General features: G+C 37.8%; 1 protein-coding gene across 3 annotated transcripts in view; it reads left to right on the top strand.

Annotated features, from left to right (window-relative positions):
* VTI1A (vesicle transport through interaction with t-SNAREs 1A) overlaps positions 1-19461 on the top strand; it is a 259604-nt gene that overhangs the window by 141839 nt on the left and 98304 nt on the right. For 2 of the 3 annotated variants that reach the window (XM_005416371.2, XM_005416370.2), the window contains 2 exons: positions 6384-6454; positions 10784-10845. In XM_005416371.2, coding sequence (XP_005416428.1) covers positions 6384-6454; positions 10784-10845 — 133 coding nt within the window. Of the gene's footprint in view, positions 1-6383; positions 6455-10783; positions 10857-19461 lie in introns of all 3 variants that reach the window. The other variant, XM_031061886.1, reaches the window with a different exon arrangement.

Here is a 19461-nt window from a genome sequence, read left to right as displayed (position 1 = left end):
GCTGAACCACTTTCAGACAAGTTCAAGACTGGCAGTACTGCAGTGAAGCATCACCCATTCCTGCACCAAGCTCAGAGTGAGCAGGGGCTTCTTCCATCCTGGGAACACTTAAAAAGTAGCAAAAGAAGACACTGAGCGTTGGCTCCCAACTTTAGGTACATTATTAGTGATTTAAAGGGGAGTAGCAAGTTGTTTACTTATTGATGCACTAAGGAAAGATTTCTTTTTTGCCTTAGAACTTACTTGAAGAAAGAGGGTAGAGGAGGAAGATGCGATGGGAGGAATTTGGAGCAGACAAGCACTGCTGGGCTGGGGCATGGCAAGAACAATGGCCAGCCTGCAATGTAGACAAGTGCTCAGCAGAATCAAAGTCTGCCACCTCCTGTGAATGTTGCTGTGAGGATGTTAGTAAGGGAGCTCAGCTAGATTGGTGATGGGAGTAGACAGAAAAAAATACATCAGTTAGTGAGAAATGAGTTGTTTTTTACCAGCAGATTGATGTAAGTTAGGATTTCAGAAAAGGTATGAAACTTTAGAAACAGAAAAAGCAACTGGAGGTGAAGTTACTAGGTCTGTCATCTTTCTTCTTTCTTTATCCTATTTTCTTCTCATTTATCTGCCATTTTTTTTTTTTTTTTTTTTTTTTTTTTTTTGGGGAAGGACAAACCAGGCCTGGACCATGGGAGGTGTTGGTTATGAAATGCTCCCGGTTTGTTCTTAAAGGCATGTGGCACCTTCCTCAAAAATCTTTTCTTCTTTATTTTGAACAAAACACAAAGACTGAATTCTGATTAGGTGTTCTGGATGTTTTTCTTTCTGGCTTCTCTGATCCCAGTCTCAACCAACCCCTTTTGCTCTTGGCCAATAAAAATAATTTCATGAACATCCATTATAGCTTATAGGGAGACCTTTTCATTTGAAAAATGTTTGTATTTTTTACTTTGGTGGACATCTTGGACTTTGGAAGTTTGGCAGGTATTTTTAGATGTTACTTACCTCTGCAGTAAGACTGGGCAACTTCTTTTATCCTCTCTTGCAACTGAACTTCTGACAGCTCTGGAAGTGTTGCATGTCCTTGGTGAATGCTGTGGATTGTCAGTGCTCTTTCTACCTGTATGGCATTTGCTTCTGCTGAAGAAGCCAACTAACCCCTATAAAAAGTAGCTAATTTTTATTTTATTGTGTTAATTGACCACTTAGCAGATTAACATCTTCATGGCAGATTCTTGAGGGATTTGAGCACTAACTCATGTTTCACTGTTCTGTTAATACTCTACAAATTGTCTCTCCATTGGCTTATGGCTGTTACATTATCCTTCATTTATCTGTATTACCCTGTACTTGTTTTTTAATAACCTTAATGATCTAAATCCTTCTGTTTCTAATTTTATCAGCTGTTCAATGTAAATATATGTCAGCTGAACTGGGGAATTTATTGGACTTTTACCTGTGTCCCTATACTTCAAGATATGTCATCACTTTCTTTATTAACTTTCTGCTGTCAGAAGCATAAGGTGTTTGACTCAACCCTGAATTCTTCAACTCCTGCAACCTATATTTTCCAAGTTTGTAAATCTGCTTGCTGTCACCTCTGAACAGTGAGCTTTTAACACTTTCTAGTATTTTTTCCCAGACACTGCTCTTGATGATTTATCCCAGTCTCCTAAAATCAAAACTTTTAACCTGTCCAAAATGGAGTGGCTTTAGGAAAAAAAAAAAAAAACGCCCCAGCCTGTGTCAGCATAGTTTTCAAAAATCTTGTATAAGCTTTTGCTACATCTTCAGAGCATGTAATGCCTCTGTGCAAAGACCACACACAATTGCACTCCCCAAATGGCCCTGCTCACTGGGCAGGGCTGAGGATCTCAGCCTGGAACTGTTCCCCACTCCTACTCTGGTCAACACACAGTGGTTTTTGTAGTGTATTTCATTATTTCATGATTCTGTAGAACAGCCGTCGTGATTTTCAACATGATCTTCTGCTTTTCCCAGTGTAAATTAATTTGTTGTTTCCAACCTCCAATTACATAGCTCAGATGCATGCATTGTATATATGATGAGATTGAGCAAATCATATTTCCAGGCATGCTTTCTGTGATTTTGTTTCTTTTAAGTTGGGTTTTTTTTTTGTATTTTAAATCATATCAAGCTATCTGCTGCATCTTATGACACTTTTATATGTACACACACATACACACACACATACATGTATATATATGTACACACATATGTATGCAAACACACAGGGTACACTTTGAGAGAAAAAGTGCTCTATAAACTATGTTGGATTATTTTATTTTTCATATGAAAAGAAAAATAGGGAGTCTGTCTTCAAAATTAATAAAAATTCATGCTTGTTTATCCTAAAGCCTGGAGAGGCTTATTCCGTGTCGTTCCTGTCTCTTGAGTAAATATATTAGTCATTCTTAGGGCAAAAAAGTATTATTGACTTGAGTGATTAGAAAAAGCTCTTTCAGAATCAGTTTAGCTGATAAAGTACATAAATTCTTAAATGGCTGGAGGCAAAAAAAAGTAAAAGAAACCAGTCAAGCACAACTTATTTTGCATTCTTGATGTGTGTGTAGGTATTAGAAATCAAACTCTGTGGACCACATATTAAATAATTACAATTTGTATGTATAAATACTGCATACAGGTTACAAGCAAATTCCAAAGAAAGGGCTTATTCAGGAGTGCAAATCATTGCTAGAAGTGATCATTGTCTTTTGGCTTTATCTCAGCATAACTGTTGAAAGTCATGTGCCAATTTGTGCACACATGAAGGGGGAAGTTAGATTTGCATTTGTTACGTTTTGGGGGAGGGGTGTTGTTTTTTTTTCTTCAAGTGAGGAAAGTCATATTCATTTCTCTAATTAATTTCAGTGTTTTAGGATAAGAAATGTTATATTTTTCTTGCATAACTTAGTCTCATAGAACCAGGCACCATTTGTGTTGGACTCACAACATGGCATTTTTGAAGTGCTTGGCACTAAAGATGATTTCCCATACTTTGTTCAAAAAACCTTTAGGGCAGAATACATTTAGAGCTGTGGATTTTAGCATTCACCATTTAAGGATGATGCTTGTTAACATTATGTACTTTTTCAGAAATATTTTTCTCTGCCCATCACAGCATTGTTTAAGACTGAGATAATTGCTCTATCGAATATTCCTGCCCTCTGTCAGTACACAAATAATAATGATGTAAATGCATTCACCCTTCTGCTTCTCACAGTTTAGCTGTAATTTTAGAACATAATTTTATGCATCTCTTTGGGAATTTCAGTTTGAAGAGGCAGCACCACTCAGTCTTTGGTAGGACTTGGGCCTGCACCATACTAAAAATTGTCCGTACAAAACAAGGGAAAGGTTGGCATAATCCCCAAATAATTGACATCGTTAAGATTCTGTGGAAATAACACCATTACTAGCAACAGGCAACACCCTTTAGTTTGTGTATTGGTCTTAATTCATGCATCTGCACTACAGTATATCTTACAAACCTGACCTTTTCACATAACTGTAGTAGCTTCTTCAATGACTTGCATTATAAGTAGGCTGGGAAGATCCATACAGCACCATTGCACTAAAAGCATGAATCTGCCACATAGATGAATGTTTTAACTGGAAGGAAAACATCAGAGTTGTGGGGAAACCTGAAAAATGTTAGAAAGCAATTATATCAAGCTTGTAATTAGCTGTACTGTGGGGTAATGCTGCATTTCTCCTAGTCCCAGGTGCTTTCAGCTGCAAACCAAGTGAAGAGACATGTCTTCATTGAGAAGTCTTTATCTTCTCTGTGTAATAATATTTTTGTTCGACTGTCTTGACCTTCCAGCTAAAAATCAAGTTTCACTGTCATCAGTGAATTTTCTGAGTAGAATGAGGATATGAAGAGGATAAAGGTGTCAATTTATGTTTGCAAACTTACTGTGAGATTATGTTATCTCTGTCATATCTCTTTGTTCAACTTATGTTGTTATTTTAGCCCAAAAGAGGCCAAAGATCATCAGCAAAAGTGCATGTAGAGTAAAGCTACTCCTGTAAAATTGATGATCCGTCCAATTATTTATCTATAGAGGCTGCTGGGAAGAAACGCAACTATCTCAGTTCTCAGACCCCTCTGCTAGGTTGAACTTCATGGCTGAAGGTTTAATCCCTAAGTGTCATATCAACAATTCATTCTGTGATATTCTGGCTGACATGCTCTCCTTCCTTATTTATTGATGTCTTCAGTCATCGACAATGAGAGGAAAATACACTATTCGTCAAAGTGACGGTGTTTTACCCTCACTTACAGTTGATGCTGCTGTCACATTGATGGTTGGAAAATAAACTCAATCATTATAAAAAGCTAAGAGTGTGAACTTGCCAGTGACGGGAAGAAGATGAAAAAAAAATATACAAACCCACAGTAACTTGCTTAAAAATTGGTGTAATAAAAATAAAACTGTTCCCTACAAAGATATTTTTGAGCTTTGTTCATGAGATACAAAACCATTTTAGCCATGTATTTTGTACTTATTCCTTTGAAGGAAGATCTGTAACTCGTACTCCTTTATGTCTGCAAACATACATGTAATTTTAGCAGTAAATACACTTTTTATCATTTCACCTCATGCTACTAGGTTGGTAATTTGTTGATTTTTTCCCCCTCTCTTTTAAGAGATTTTGCTTTGTTGGTTTTTTTTTTCTCCCCTGGATTATATTTAACACATATTTCTGTTTGTGTATTACAATATTTTGAGTGCTTTAATGAGGAAAAGCTCAGTATAGTTCCATCCTGTAAGTCCTTTGACATGCAAACATAAGCAAGGCTCTTGTGAATCACTTTCTGAGGCTGCCATTTGTGTAACTGCACTGCACTGTGCAGCCTTTTTAACTCCAAACCCATGTATCTTACCACATTTCACCTTTGGGAGGCATTGTATATACAGCTAAAAGTAAAGAGCAGCAAGCCAAGAGGGACAAGATAGCATAATGAGGATGTCAATTTGTGGTCAGAGGAAATATTTATCTTACTTGTACTATACTTGGCAACTGATAGAGAAATATATATGTAATGAATTTCCTCAGACTTTATCTGGCAGACTGTGTACCTTGTGTTAAATGGATTTAAAAATAACATTGCTTGTCTCAAACTTTTAAAGTTTGAGGTGATTCTACTTTGGATTGCTCCTTGAAAATGGACTGACTATCTATTAAAAAAACCCCATAATTGTGTTTACTAACATATTGCTGAATTTTTAATGATCCATTTCTCAAGGCTTCCTAAATAATGACATTTAGGATCCCACTCACTCACCGGAACAAAAGCAAGGCACTTTTTTTGTTGTTTAGTGGAAAAAAGCCATATTTTTGTAGTTGTACTGTTTTGGTTCATATCTCTGGTAAGCCTGCTAAGTACCCTAAATGAATGTGCACAGAAATGCTGGTTGTCTCACACGTGCTGTGTGTCCTGAGGCAAAGCTACAGCTGCTTCAGCTCCTTCTGCCTGCTTCCCCATCTGTAAAATGGGAATGCTTTCACTTATTTTTCTCCTTTGGGGAAATACAGGAAGGGTTTCTTAATATTTCTATAGAGCTTTGAAGATTAAATCTCTCCTCTATACTTGCTGCTAATATTTCAGTGTTAGAGAAGCATTTGATTGAAGCTGTTTGAAGAGTAAAGTTTTGGCATCTTGTGTTGTCTTTGTACCATATCTTGAGGCCTCTCCACTATAATTTTGTAACCTTTGGTTCAGCGTAAGCTGCGGAAGCAAACAAGCCCTGTGTAAACAAACGGTGATGACTATAAATTAATGTCTCTGTCTGCTCTTGAAAACATCAGGAGATTACAGCCTATCTCTAAGCCAGCCAGAAATAGTCCATGGTGGAGCAAAGCACACACCAGTAACTGGGCTGAGCCTGAAAAAGCTTTCATTTAAGCATCAATGGTAAATGCTGAGAGGCACTGAGAGAGGTTTTCTTCTAATATGACTTCTGTGTCTTTAGATGTACAAGGATGGCTGGTGTTTTAGCAAAGGCTTACTGACTTCCTTGGGCTTAAGGAGTAGATAGGAAGTATGAGCACCCAGCATCTAGAGCAAGTCTGAAAGTCTTCTTGCCTTTGTTTCACAGATCAAAGGTCAGCATCAATTCCCAGGGTGTAGACAATCTCAAGAGACTGCAGAGGGGCAGCTTCTGGTTTGGTTTGCTTCTTCAGTTTTATGTTGTTTGAAAAACTTAAAATTTAAAATAATGATGTATTCCTTTTTGCAGTTAGGAGGAATGATTAGGCAACACATGTGTTAGGTGCTCTTGTTAGAATCTAACTTGGCATTTTAAGGCCTTGCAGTCACAAGCTGTATTTTTCATGATTTACATTTTCATTTTTTAATGCAGAGCAGATTGGACAGGAGATGCTTGAAAACCTCAGCCATGACAGAGAGAAGATCCAGCGGGCTCGGGAAAGGGTAAGTTTGATAATAAGTAATTGCTGAGTCTGCCTTTTATTTGCATTGGGCAAGTTCTTTGTGCATGCAAAAATAATCCAGATGAGATATAATCACTATCTGCAGTGGAGAACTTACAAAGTGTCTTACATGGGCCCCATCCTGCCAAATTTCTCTGATGGGGAGTCACACTGTAGTCACTAAATCTGCTGCTGGGAGCAAATTTTCTGTCACCATCACAGTTAGGTCAGTGTTCTGTCCTTTGAAGGGTTTGTTATACTGTCCATTCCAATGACTGCTTGGTCTTCCTATGACACAGTTCAGGATTGTAAGTGAGCTTCTAATAGTTGAGCAACCTTACTCTTTGTAGCTGCGGATGCAAATAACAGCCCCTCAGGCAGGTCTGTGTGAGGAGCAGGTACTGCTGCTCTGTCTCTGCAGCCAAGGCCACATATCTCTGTCACTTCTGGCTCCTGGGGCTTCCATGGGGATCAGCTCCACTGAGAGTGCAGAGTTAATGGAGATGCTCAGAAGCCATCCCATCCAATGTGTACAAGTTCTCTGAACTTCCATGTGGGAACCCAGCCTCTCTGTCTCTGGTTTCTGCTCACAGAATCAGGACTTTCTGTCCATGACCTGTTGTTCAGACACTTTTCCCAGGTGTCCAATTTTTGCAAAGCCAGGTTGTTCCACACGTATCTTGACTGACCACTGGCACTTTAAAAAATCTCCTTTAACTGTCCCAGGGAGTTTCTTCACTTGGATAGCTTTGATTAGTAAAGCTTCCTATAACAGCATTAATGTGGCATTTTCTGCCAGCCGTACCAGTTGCTTTCTGAAGTGCTGGGCATTAACTACTTTAAAACACTAAATATAGCTAGATCACTAAATGTAACTGAGAATTGTTAGGATTGACCAAGTTTTGTTCTGGCAACTTGGTGTTATATTTCACCTCCACTTCTTATATCCCCAGTGACTGCAGAGTCTGAAATGCTTTTCTGTTTCTAGCTGGACAAATAAAACCCAAGCAATGGAGATAAATGCCATGTATTCCTTTCTGCTGATCCCGTATATCCCAGGGATGTAGCTCTGATCAATCAATGTATGCATGGTTCATAGCATAACTTTTCCTTTTCATTGCTTTCCACCTGAGGAGCAAATTTCTTTGAAGGCAAAACCTGTGAGATGCAAAGAACAAGATTAAAAATAAGAAGGATATTCTAGGAAAGAGTAGTACATACGTACTCCACCACAATGCAGCAAAAAAACCCTCTTGTCATAATGGAAGATCTCAAATGTCAAGGTTTTTTATCAAGAGCCACTTAAATACTTTAAAATACTTAAAATATTTTCTTCAGGGAATTCAGAAAAGTTCTCCAGTGGAGCCATATGGCTCTACCTGTTCCAGTTGTCTATATACACTCAGATGAACATTCAGGGGAGATCTTAGATGATTTAGCTAGTTTTCCATTTTCTAGAGATTTTGAAAGACCACAACAGAGGGTGCTTTATCAATGCTGTACATTAAATACATGGAGTTATTATCTTATCAACCAGAGAATAAACTTGTCTTCTGGAATGAAATTGTCACAGTGAGTATGATGGTCAGCTTTAACAGTTCAATATTGAGAAAATTAGGGAAATTATTTTTTATAAGCAAAATGTAAATAAATTCATGTCTCAATGGTTTGGTTAAATTTACATATATGAATTTTCCTGTCTGTAGAGTAAAACTCATATTTTCTTCTGAAGGTAAAGAGAAGGGATAAAAGCTCTGCTACATGTCAAATAGGTTAACTGGATTATACAGGACATTAAAAGATGCAGCATCTTTTAAGAAAACCTCAAAATTTGTCTAAGGCAGACAAGATATCAATGTCAGCATCTTGTTCATCTTCCTGTTTTCTCATTAGTATTCTTAATATTATCTTTAAAAACCATATAGATTTGCCATTGCTAACATCAAAGTCTGTTTCAAAATGTTTTCACTACAGCAGTTCTGTAATGCTGGTTAAGAGGTTCACATTCCACCAGTTCCATTCCATACTTCTGTGGTGTGCTGGTGTTGGTAAAGAAACAGTGGAAGAACTGCAATCAGATAATTCAGTTTTAAATAAAAACAAACTTACAGTTTGGAACTCTTCATGTGTTTTTTTTTATTTATGCCAGAGCAAGAAGAAAAGGTGTTTTCTTAGCATTCTCTTGGGAGGTAGCTAGAGATCTTCCAACTATGTGTGTATGTGTTTGTTTCTTTTTTAATGTTTCTTTTGCTTATTTTGTGGGTTTTTTATTACCATAAAAACATGAGGTCGTCTTGCTTAGAGGAGTTTGTCAAACCCCTAAGATTCAGCTTCCCCTTCCTAACTATCAGCACTGATTCCAGCTGTCAGGTAGAATCCTGCAGCAAGAGAGGAAAGTTAGGATCAAACATTTAACGGTAAAAAGGAGAGTGCTACTTTTCTGTGAAAAGGGAGGAGAAGCCCCAAGTGTTAAATGCATCCTTATGAATAATAAAAGACCAATGTAAAGCATACATTTGTACTTCAGATTCCCTTCTAGCATAGATAAGAACTTGGCTTTTTAATGAGCCTTTTAAAAATTATTGTGACGTTTTTTCTGCTGTTACTTGTGTCAAACCGGGCTAAACTGCTTTTCTGGAGCTTGAATTGTCTAGATGAATCAGGAAAAAATGAGGGAATGGCCTCCCTGGAATATAATACTCATCTTTGTTCCATCATAGCACATAATTACTGAGATCTGAGAGTTAGTGCAAGCCTTCCCACTGAATATGATATTGCTAAGAGCAAGACTTGATTGGTGTTATACAGCCCCAGCTTCTACTTGGAATTTTCTTAATAGCTTTTAGAAGAATAAGGAGGAAATTTATGCAAAAAGGTTATGTGACACTGATTGTCACATCACCTACTGATTCCAGTAATAAGCATTAAATCTGCCAGCAAATATTTACAGTATTGTGCTCCAGAATAGAGACTGGGTTTAATATTGCTGCTGTTCAAATATTCAAGATATAATAGTGGTTTGTTATGGTGAAGGTGATTTGTTATTGGAAGACTGCCACTCTCCTTGGCAGTGTTACTGTTTTGATGGATTTGTAACACAGGATGCATTTTGTCTACTACAACAAAGTTTTTTCAGTAAGAAGTCAATGACTCAGGTAATCCTTTCAATCTCATTTGATTATGATGAGGTAAATATTCAGCTTTCACAAGGAGAAGAATGTTTTTATGTATGTACACACAGCTGTGTTTTGGAGCATGGTAGAAACAGTGGTCCCTGCTATTTCATAACTGAAATAGTCATAATCATTACATTTTTTTACAGTAGATTTTGATGTCTTACTGGTTCCAAGATGTCTAAAATGTCAAAAGATGTCTCTCTTCTAGCTGCCAGCGGCAGAAGAGGTGATAGGAAAGTAACTTCCTAGGATAGTTCTTCCTATTACCTTCTAATTTCTAGATTTCCTTTTGTGGGACACTAATAAACACTAAAAAGAGAGGGGACATTTTAATCCCTTTTAAAAAGCAATAGAAATAAACATGAAGTTCATTTGCTTCATAACTTTTCATCTACTCTATTTCATTTTTTACCTATTTTGCAATATTTTGAGAGCTGTAGAACAAGACAGCTAATTAGATGTAGCTGTAAACTGTATGTTTTCTTTGTCCTAATAAACTACAAAAATGGTCATTTCAGTGAGTGGGAGCTCCTTACATGAAAATAACCCACCATATAGACTGTACAGCTGTTCCTTCTGTACATGTGCATATACTATACACAAAGCATTCGAGCACCCAGGCCACAGGTGGCTGCTGTAAGATCAGTATAAGTTTTATATTTAAGGGGCAGTATAGATATATTTATTTTACACAGAATTGCTAAAGTGATATATTTTGTATTTCTGTTTCTTTCTTTAAAAGACAGTCTTTGAAAAACAGTGAAAGAAAGATATGTCTTTCTTTTCATAAAGCATCAGGAACATGGCTGTCTCTTCATCCCTTGATCCTTTCACTAGCGTACACAAACAATACACATTACACGTGGGACTTATGGATCCCAATGTATAGAGCTTCTACCTGCAACCCTTTATTTGTAAAGCTTTTGCTCTTTATCCTGACTCACCTTTCTTGCCTCAATGACTTCCCTTGTCTGGGTTTCATATTTATGTAAGTGAAAAAAAGACAAGATATTTTTAAATTTCAGAGCTCTGGTGGCTTTACAAACTTGTGTGCTAACCCTGAAGCTAGCTGACATGGATGACTGTAGAAACCTCTGTCCTTTGTACAGACTGGGCTGTGCCTCTTACCTTTAATGGGACTCTTTTCTCCCCAGCTTAGAGAAGCAGATGCAAACCTGGGGAAGAGTTCCAGGATTTTGACGGGAATGTTGCGAAGGTAAGGCCAAGGTAGGGACATATCTGCTCTTTCTTTTTTTCTTCTCTCCCTCCGTGCCTTTGTTTTCAATTTTACTTCAATCTCAGCATATTGCTGGTGTACCTGACTTTTTTTCACCCAGACTGCTGTGTAGGATGTCTTTGTATGATAGAAGGCTTTGTCATGCCTATGGAAAGAGTTTTCTGAACCTGAAGGATAGCCCTTGTGTAATGATTTCTCATCTTTGTTTCTTTGTATTTATTTGGGGGGTTTTGGATGTTCTAGAACATGGTGGGGGTTTGGATGTGTTCTAAAATTAAGATCTTTTTATTATGGTTTTCTGTGTTTTCTATTCTTGAGTGATTTCTGTGTCTTGAGGGGGTTTTTTGCCTGTTAAAATGAGAACGCTGATAAATGTTTTGGGGCAGCATAAATTTATGTGCAGAGAAAAGGTTAAAATTATCAATTCTGCCTAAATAGATGGGACAGACACACTGTCAACCCTTGTGGTTTTAGCATGTTTTTTTCCATGTTTTCAATGTTATGAAAATTGTCCCTGGGATCAAAATGAGGTGATATGAAAAGGAAAATGTCCTAAAACTCTGTGTGGGACTGAAGGGAGGGAGTAATCCACTGATTATTTCTCCCCTTAAATTTGCATCAGTGCATTCTCAGACAGATTTTTTTTTGAATTAGTGGCACCTCTGGATATGTGTTCTTTACCCAGTGAAACAGCACCTGAGCTTCTCTGTGATGTCTGTATTTCTGTACATATTCAGTTTCCTAAAGAAGAAAAGCATCCCTCTAATAAGCAGTGCTGGGTGCTAAGAAAGCACAGTTTTAAAGGAGTTTAGTGCATCCTCTGAAGAGTTCAGTCTGAAATTACCCTTGCCACAGGCTTTTATGTTGTGTGTTTGCTTAATGCACTTTGCTTATTAAAAAAAAAAGGAAAAAAAGGGGAGAAAATTTTAGCAGAGTTGTTGATTTGTCACTTGGCTTAGGAAATATGAAAACTGGAATTTTATAAGCTGTTCTTTAGCACAAGCTTTATTTCTCCATAAGTCTCCTCAGAAAAATACCTTTGTTAGTTCCTTGTGTACCTAATTGACAAAGGCTAGAGTGACTGAACCTGATGCCTTCATTCCACAGATTTCTTACAATTCCAACTCCAAAATGAAACATATAAAATTCTCTGATTAAGAGTAATATGTAAATGACACAAGCTAAATTCAAAATCCATGGAGGAAGGAAGTGGCAATTGAAAGGGATGGTTCAGTGGCTGTAGACAATCAAAATAAACTATAAAAAAAAATGAAGGAAAAGAAAAGACACCGACCAAACCCAAGTCTCCCCCGGAAGGGCTCTGCGACATGAGCTGTAACGAATATTCTGCATATGTCTCCATTTTGTCAAATCTCATTAAAGGGGTTTCTTGCTTTATGTCAATTGAGCTGTCCAAAAATCATTCATCATTTTAGTGTAAAAAAAATCATGCAGTTATTTAAATAATATCATATTAATGTTAAAGTTCAGCTGTCATTTAATAGTATGGCTTAATCAGACATAGCATTTAGGAAAAATAGTTTTTTCGGGCTTTACTTGGCTTTCAGGTTGGCAGATTCAAATAAGGATTTATGGGTTTCTAAACCAATGTATTCTTTCCATGTTTATGCTTGAGGTACCCCAGCCTTTTTTGCAGCACCCTGTAGTCTGTTATTTTCAATAAAATAAAGTATCTCCTCATACTGTGTTTGAATACATTTGCAAGTAATTTGGAGAAGCTGAAACAAAAACATATGCTGTAACCTTTGACTTTGTTTTGTGTTTGGGAATCACAGTTAGGAGTCCTAGTTTATAAGTGTTCCATAAGCCAAATGAAAAATATGATCTTTCTGAGATAGACTTGGGCTCTTCTTTTCAGACAAAGGGATTATGTAGTTGAACACCATGATGGCATGTTTCTGTGTGTCAGAACAGCACTGGATTTCCTTGTTGTTCAGCAAAAATGCTGAGCTGAGTCACCCATCTAGAAGAAAGGCAGTTTAGGATTTAAGCTCAGGTCAGGTAAACGTGCCAAAAGCAATGCCAGCATAGAAGCAGCTTTCAGTAGACAATTCTCAGGATGTTGTTTAAAACCTCATAATTGATAGACCTACAGTGAATTTAATTTGTTTGTGACTGTTGGGTAGAAGGGTCTAGCATTATCCCAGCCTCAGCATCATCCCAATTTGTTTAGTTACAAGAATAATCATGAAATACAGACCCCAGAAATCAGCATGTATTAGACAAATACAACTGGAAGAAATAGAATTAGCACAGATTGGCAGTTGTTTCCTAATTTCTACATACTTCAGTACACACCACACAATATTTTGCATAATTACTGGAACCAATAAAATAAAACGCTGGAGGACCATCTCCACATCAATATTATACAGAAAAGGTAATGATAAATTGAACATTGCTCAATGTAGTGGCTGTTCCCACAATATATATTTGCTGATATGCTTGAAGTCATATGCCATGCTAACAACTCTGTGCTTCAAATTAATACCTAACTCTTTCTGATTTTACTGTCTGGGAAAGGTAAAGCAGCATCTCTTTTGAATCTGGCTGAATATATTAAGAGATCATGTATTTAGATAGCTAGAGGGCAAAATTACTGCCTTTGTATGACCTAAATTCCCTGGCCATGTGTTTGTGCATAAAATGTTTTGGAGATGGGGAATAAAAGCAGAGACAGGTTTTGTAGGTGGCCATGGCTCACTAAGGAAATCAGTGGCATAATAGGGACAGGTCTTCCTATCCCAGTTTGCTGCTCCAGCAGTAAGGTACCCAGCCTTATGTATTGGTATTTGTTGTCTCACAATATTTTGAGTATGTGGGTAAAAGTATTTTTGTAATAAGTGTTTTTAAGTATTCTCACATACAAACGACCTATACCTCCATGACCTTTTTTTTTCTGTAGAAACTACTTAGGTTCTACTAAGTTAATACATTCCTCTTACGGCATGGCATTACTAGGATCAGGGGGAATGGCTTCAAACTGAAAGAGAGTATGTTTAAATTAGATATTAGGAAGAAATTCTTTATTGTGAGTGCAGTGATGGGACATGGGGGTTCAGAAAATTAACTTAGAGTGGGAATTAATTTTTGGATTTAGATGAAGTGTGCAGTTTTTGTCTGTGAGGCACTGGAATGGGTTGTCTCAGGTCTCTATCCCTTGGCCTGTACCCCAGTGTGAACTGGGGAGTGCATAGTATGCTAGAAAGAAGTAGAAAAGAATGTGTTCTGGAATATCTTCAGGGTTTTGCCCATATCCTAAGCCAATAGCCTAGAAAAGCTTATAAGAAAAGAATTTGGAAAGTCTCCAAGCCACACACAGCCCAGTGGGAAACAAACAAACCTAAAAGTAACCAGATAAAAATTTCAGTAGATCTGAATCTTTTTTCAATTAGCAGATAAGTTCTATCTACCCCCTTCGAATTGCAGGAAAATATTTTAGAAGAATGGCTGCTACACTCCAGAACAACTTCTTATACTCTCTGGTTCACCAGGAAATTTTTGTGTTAAAAATACTCTTTTAATCTTCAGATTTCAGTGTTCTGAATTGTTGTCAATAATGTTTTGAGAAGCTTATGAACACATCTGCATTTATAAAAGAGACTTTTAAAATTTGATTCCCAACAGGACAGAGACACTACCTCTGTGTGATAGAAATGGGGCAGTAAGGGTTCAGTTCATCTCTCAGGTGATAAATTATGTGGCTTACCAACAGCTGCATGACCAATATGACTGCAGTCAGAAGTGGAATGAGAGTTCTGGTGAAGCTTTTTCAGTCTTTCCAGGAAAATTCTGGGATCCCTGCTTCTTGCATCACTGCTAGTCAAAGTTTGTTCTACTTTGTCAGACCTTGCAGGTTTTCTTCAATATTTCACAGAATTGTGGGAAAATTTAGGTTGGAAGGGACCCCTGGAGATCATCTGGTCCAACCTCCTGTTCAAAGCAAGTCTCATTAGAGTAGGTTGCTCAGACTCCAGTCTCTTTTCAAACACATACAAGGCTGGAGATACCAATGTCTGTCTGAGCAATCTGTTCCAGTAGCAGCTGAGATAAGCAAATCCTCCAGGTACCTCACTGAAATTTCCCAGCATCCAACTTGTGTCCATTGCCTCTGGTCCTAAGCAGAAGTGATTTTCAGAATTGGCCTTCACTGTTTGGGCCTGGATTGCAGTTTTTTCTAGCAGTTCTCATACAACTTCAGCAGTGGTGATGTTGTGGTCATTGGGCTGAGGGGACACTCGGTGTAGGGCAGTTCTTGAAGCAGGGCATGGGGTGCTCTGCCTCCACCCACTGACCTGGCCATTCAGCAGTGTATGCACAGGACTTCTTTATTGCTTCCTCTGGCTCGTAGAGATGTACAAATTTAAGAACGTCTGTTCTGCCTCCTTGGTTGGCTACAAAGCCCACATTTCCATATGTTAGGAACAGCAGTGGGGACAGTCATGTCCCTTTGGACACAAACCCAAACAAAGAGTGAGTGTTTGCTCTGCCTTTTTCCCTATTTCCCTACCAGTCTCTGTTTCCATCCCCAAAAGTCCGTGACAAAAAACTGATTTTCTTCTGAGCTAAAGCCTGTTTCAGTCATACTTGGCCATGACTGTTGAGTCTCTGCAGTTTTCTGAAGGCAGGTCTTTGTATCACCAATCCAGAGTGGAGTTTAACATACAGCTACATTTGCTTTGTTTTCATGCTAATAAAGGAGTTCCTCTTTCCAGGATGTTTGGTCTCAAGCCAAAAGAAGTTTGAGTAGGAATTGTTTCAGCAGCTTTTTTGTACATATATTTCTATTTTTACTTCAAGATGTATTTCTACACTGAAAAAATGATTGAAACGGTAAATCCTCAAGCAAAATGTCTACTCCATGTTGAATATTTACAGCTGCAGCTGTTTACTTCAGTAATTTAGACCTTGATTCAGGAGCATATTTAAGCATATGGTTAACTTAAATCAGAGGAGCAAATCCCTTAACTTGAGGGAGACTGAATAAGGGGGAGAGTAGGTGGCAGAATGATTCTGGGTCATCTCTTGGGGCAACACAGGTTTTATTGTGCTCCTTGCAAATCATGTCCTTAATATTTCTGCTGTTAACTGGAAGCTGTAAAATATGCATAGTGTATTCTAGTGCTTGTTACTGTCAATATAACTTTTTTTATAATTTTCCTGACTTTTAAGCATTTAATATAGTTACTTGATTCTTATGTTATTGTACATTTGTGTTTTGTTATGCAGCTAACTTTATCAGTTATGAGGTGTTGAATCTTCTCAGAAGGAAATTGATAAGCTTTGTGGTGATGTTAATCACAATCTAGTCCTTGGATGAAGAACATACTGCTTGTTATTCCAGATTAAACTTTGGCATTAATTAGTACCTAGTTGTTCCTTGCTTTGTCTCTGACTTTGAAAAGAAACCTTGTTTCTTTGTTGAAGTGATGGACAAAACATCTGGAAAACATAAATGTGTCGTCAACAAAATTCCCAAGGGTGAGCATTCTTCATCGTTAGGAGTCCAACCAAAAAACAGGAAATGTACCTCTAGGTCTGAACAGCAAATATTTTAAAATAGTATGGGACAATATGGGTTCCCTGTCCTTAGTTTATGTATGATGTAATCTGATGCATGTAAGATGCATTTCTTATTTTTAATAATCAATGAAAACCATTTTCTAAATCTTACTTATCTTTCTTAGACAGTGTTGTTTCTGCTGTTTCCACAATACTTTTGAAAAATCTTGCCCTACTTTCACTCAGTGTTAGAAATACTGTTCAGCTCATGCACCATGGAGGGTGCAGAAGTCTTTTGAGCTGCTATTTAACCACCAGCCATCAGTGTACATGGAGAGTTCCAGGCCACAGGCACTGAATGCCTTAAAAAGGGACCAATTTCAACATTGCAGGCATGTAGCTGGGATTAGTTTAATGCCACCGTAGCCTTTGCAAACCTTCATCTCTAACAACCTAAGTGATACAGAGTTAAGTTTTCTTCAAACCTGGAAGAAAAAAGGAACATCACGATTGATCTTCACATCTAGTAACTTAAATGCACAGGATAAAATAAGTCAGTGTTTTAATCTCCTTGTGCCCAGGCAGCTTCAGAAGGGGATGTCCCTCATTCGGTGAGGTAAGAGCATTTATATGGTAGCATTGTTTTATTTTTCAGATTGTTGGAAAGCCTCATCCACACGTCAGGCTGCCTACACTATGTCCATTATGAGCAGGGTTCTCAGCATTCTTCAGACCACATTTCTAATTCTCTTTTTCCATCCCTTTTTGAAGTGTACAATGGTCTTTGTTCTGTCCCCTCCATTCCCTCTTTTCTATCATCTGGAATTGCTATCTCATTTGCTCCCCTTCTGTCTACTCATGTCCAGCTGAACAGCTGGAAAGAACATTAACACACAGTTGTGTTTCTGCAGGAAAGCAGGATCCCAGTGGATAGTTATCCTAGCTAGTCCTAGACTGCATATACCAACAATGTAAAGCATCGTGGTAGGTTAAGTATTATGTAACGCTTCGTGGTTGTTTTCTGCCCTGGAAATGTTGACGACCATTAAGCAGCTAGAGCCTAAAAAGGTTCACAGTGTCATGAGTGAAACAAAAGGCATTTCACAGCCAGCATTGTCCTGTCTGAACCACAGCAGGTATCCCACAACATCCCTCCTTGAGAAACCGTGTCTGACCTCTGCATAAGCAGTGCAGGGCTTTCCTGCAGTAGTTCTGCAGGAAGGAGGTTCCAGTAGGATGAGTTCTCTCTGATGTGATATTCAGCAATAGTGAAGGTAGTGAACACATGTTTGGATATGGTATGGTTGTTCATGTGAAGAAGAGAAACTGTTAGCGAAAGCTGGCATTGGTAATTGCTGAAATAATTGGAGACAACTTTTCAGAAATCAATTAAGTCAAACTCTTTAAGGCCAGTAGTTGATTAGGGATCATGTTCTTGACGCTACTCACACTATAACTGTGAAAGAACAATATAGGTTGAATTTTGCACATGCCATTTACTGCAGAGTGTTTAAGCCATAAATTCCTGAATGTAACATTTTCTGAACACAAGGTATCCATGATATCTTGCCACTGGGTCACTTTGTTTTAATCCATATACTTACCAAAGGAAATAGAACCACCTTGGAAATTATTTCAGAAAAGTTCATCCCTTTGTGTTAAGGCAGGATTGACTGACCTGTTTTAATCCTGACAGATATTTGTTTTGCCTATTCTCCACTGATCAACATTCCCCGTCTCTTCAGTCAGATATTTCCAAGTTTTCCTTAATGTTTTGCCCAAATCCTTTTTCCTGTGTAGACAGAGTTGTTTTATGTGCTGGTGCATGTGAGGCGATTTCTGATGACTTGTGCTGTGGAAAGAAATTTCTGCTCAACTTTTCAGGAATTAGAGAACATAAATAAGAGTGTACAGAATTAAATTACAGTTTCTAGTTTTCATCAAGCCAAGCCTTTTGATGGGATACAGGAATGTAAAAATAGAAGAGTTGGATTTTGTTCTAATTGGCAAATCCTGGAAGCTCAGCCTTTCCAAACAGTAGCTTCATGTGTACATGTCCTGGAGCTTTGCAAATAGAGACACCAAAATTAAATCATTCTCATAAAGTTGCATATCTGGACCAAAATAGACTGTATACTATGCTGACTGAAAGCAACATTTGCAAGACAAAATTACAAAAGACTGAGATTTAACTTTTTTTGTAGCACTTACCAAACAATTGAAGAAAAAGAGAGTAACTGTGTCAAACAAACATGATTTTAACTCATTTCTCCCACCCTTGTCCATAGACATACCAGTATTTTGGACAGAGGTAGTATTTGAAAACAAGTGGAGGAATGCAAATTGATTTGCCTTGTCTTCTATCAGGTAAAAAAGCTCCTTTGTGCCTTCTGAGTATGATTTCTGTGGCACTTGGCACTTTTCTTGCCACACTTGATTGAAATTGTTGACTTTTAATAAAAGCAAAGTTAATTTGGCTTTCCAGCATGATTCTGGTTGCACACTAAGAGCTTTATCTTTAAGAAAACAATGAAGTGATCCAACTGGTATAAAACTGCTGTGATATCAGGATCTTGTCCTTATTAGCTAATCTTTCAGCTAATAACTTTAGACTAGATCATTTTCAGTCTAGTTCGCAGTAGTAGGTCAGACTTCTGGCAAATAAGAGATTTACTGACCAACAACTGGGAAAAGGAAAGCTCAGCTGAGTACAATTTGTGTTCAAGTCAGTCAATAATGTTCTACCTCAAAACCCAGGACCTGAACCTGTAAGTCATAGTTGTGTGAGTAGTTTGCTCATCTGTAGCCCTAATGTTGAACAAGGAACTCTTTAATTTTGAGCAAACCTTGGCTGGGGTAGGGAGGGTGGTGTTTTGTAGTTGCTGTTGCTGTTATTATTGTAGTTTTACAAAGAAGGCCATAAATTATGACTTTGGGGTATCACTCACTTTGTTATAGATAAATTACTGCTGCTATGGGACAATACCAAAACTGAGGAAGAATTTATATCCCTGGTAGCATATAATATGTTGTATTGGACCTTTAAAACTCTGCAGAAGAAATGTTCATATG

This window comes from Geospiza fortis, unplaced genomic scaffold, assembly GCF_000277835.1.
Source record: "Geospiza fortis unplaced genomic scaffold, GeoFor_1.0 scaffold130, whole genome shotgun sequence".
Classification (NCBI taxonomy): domain Eukaryota; kingdom Metazoa; phylum Chordata; class Aves; order Passeriformes; family Thraupidae; genus Geospiza; species Geospiza fortis.
This window is presented reverse-complemented; position numbering and strand designations above follow the sequence as displayed.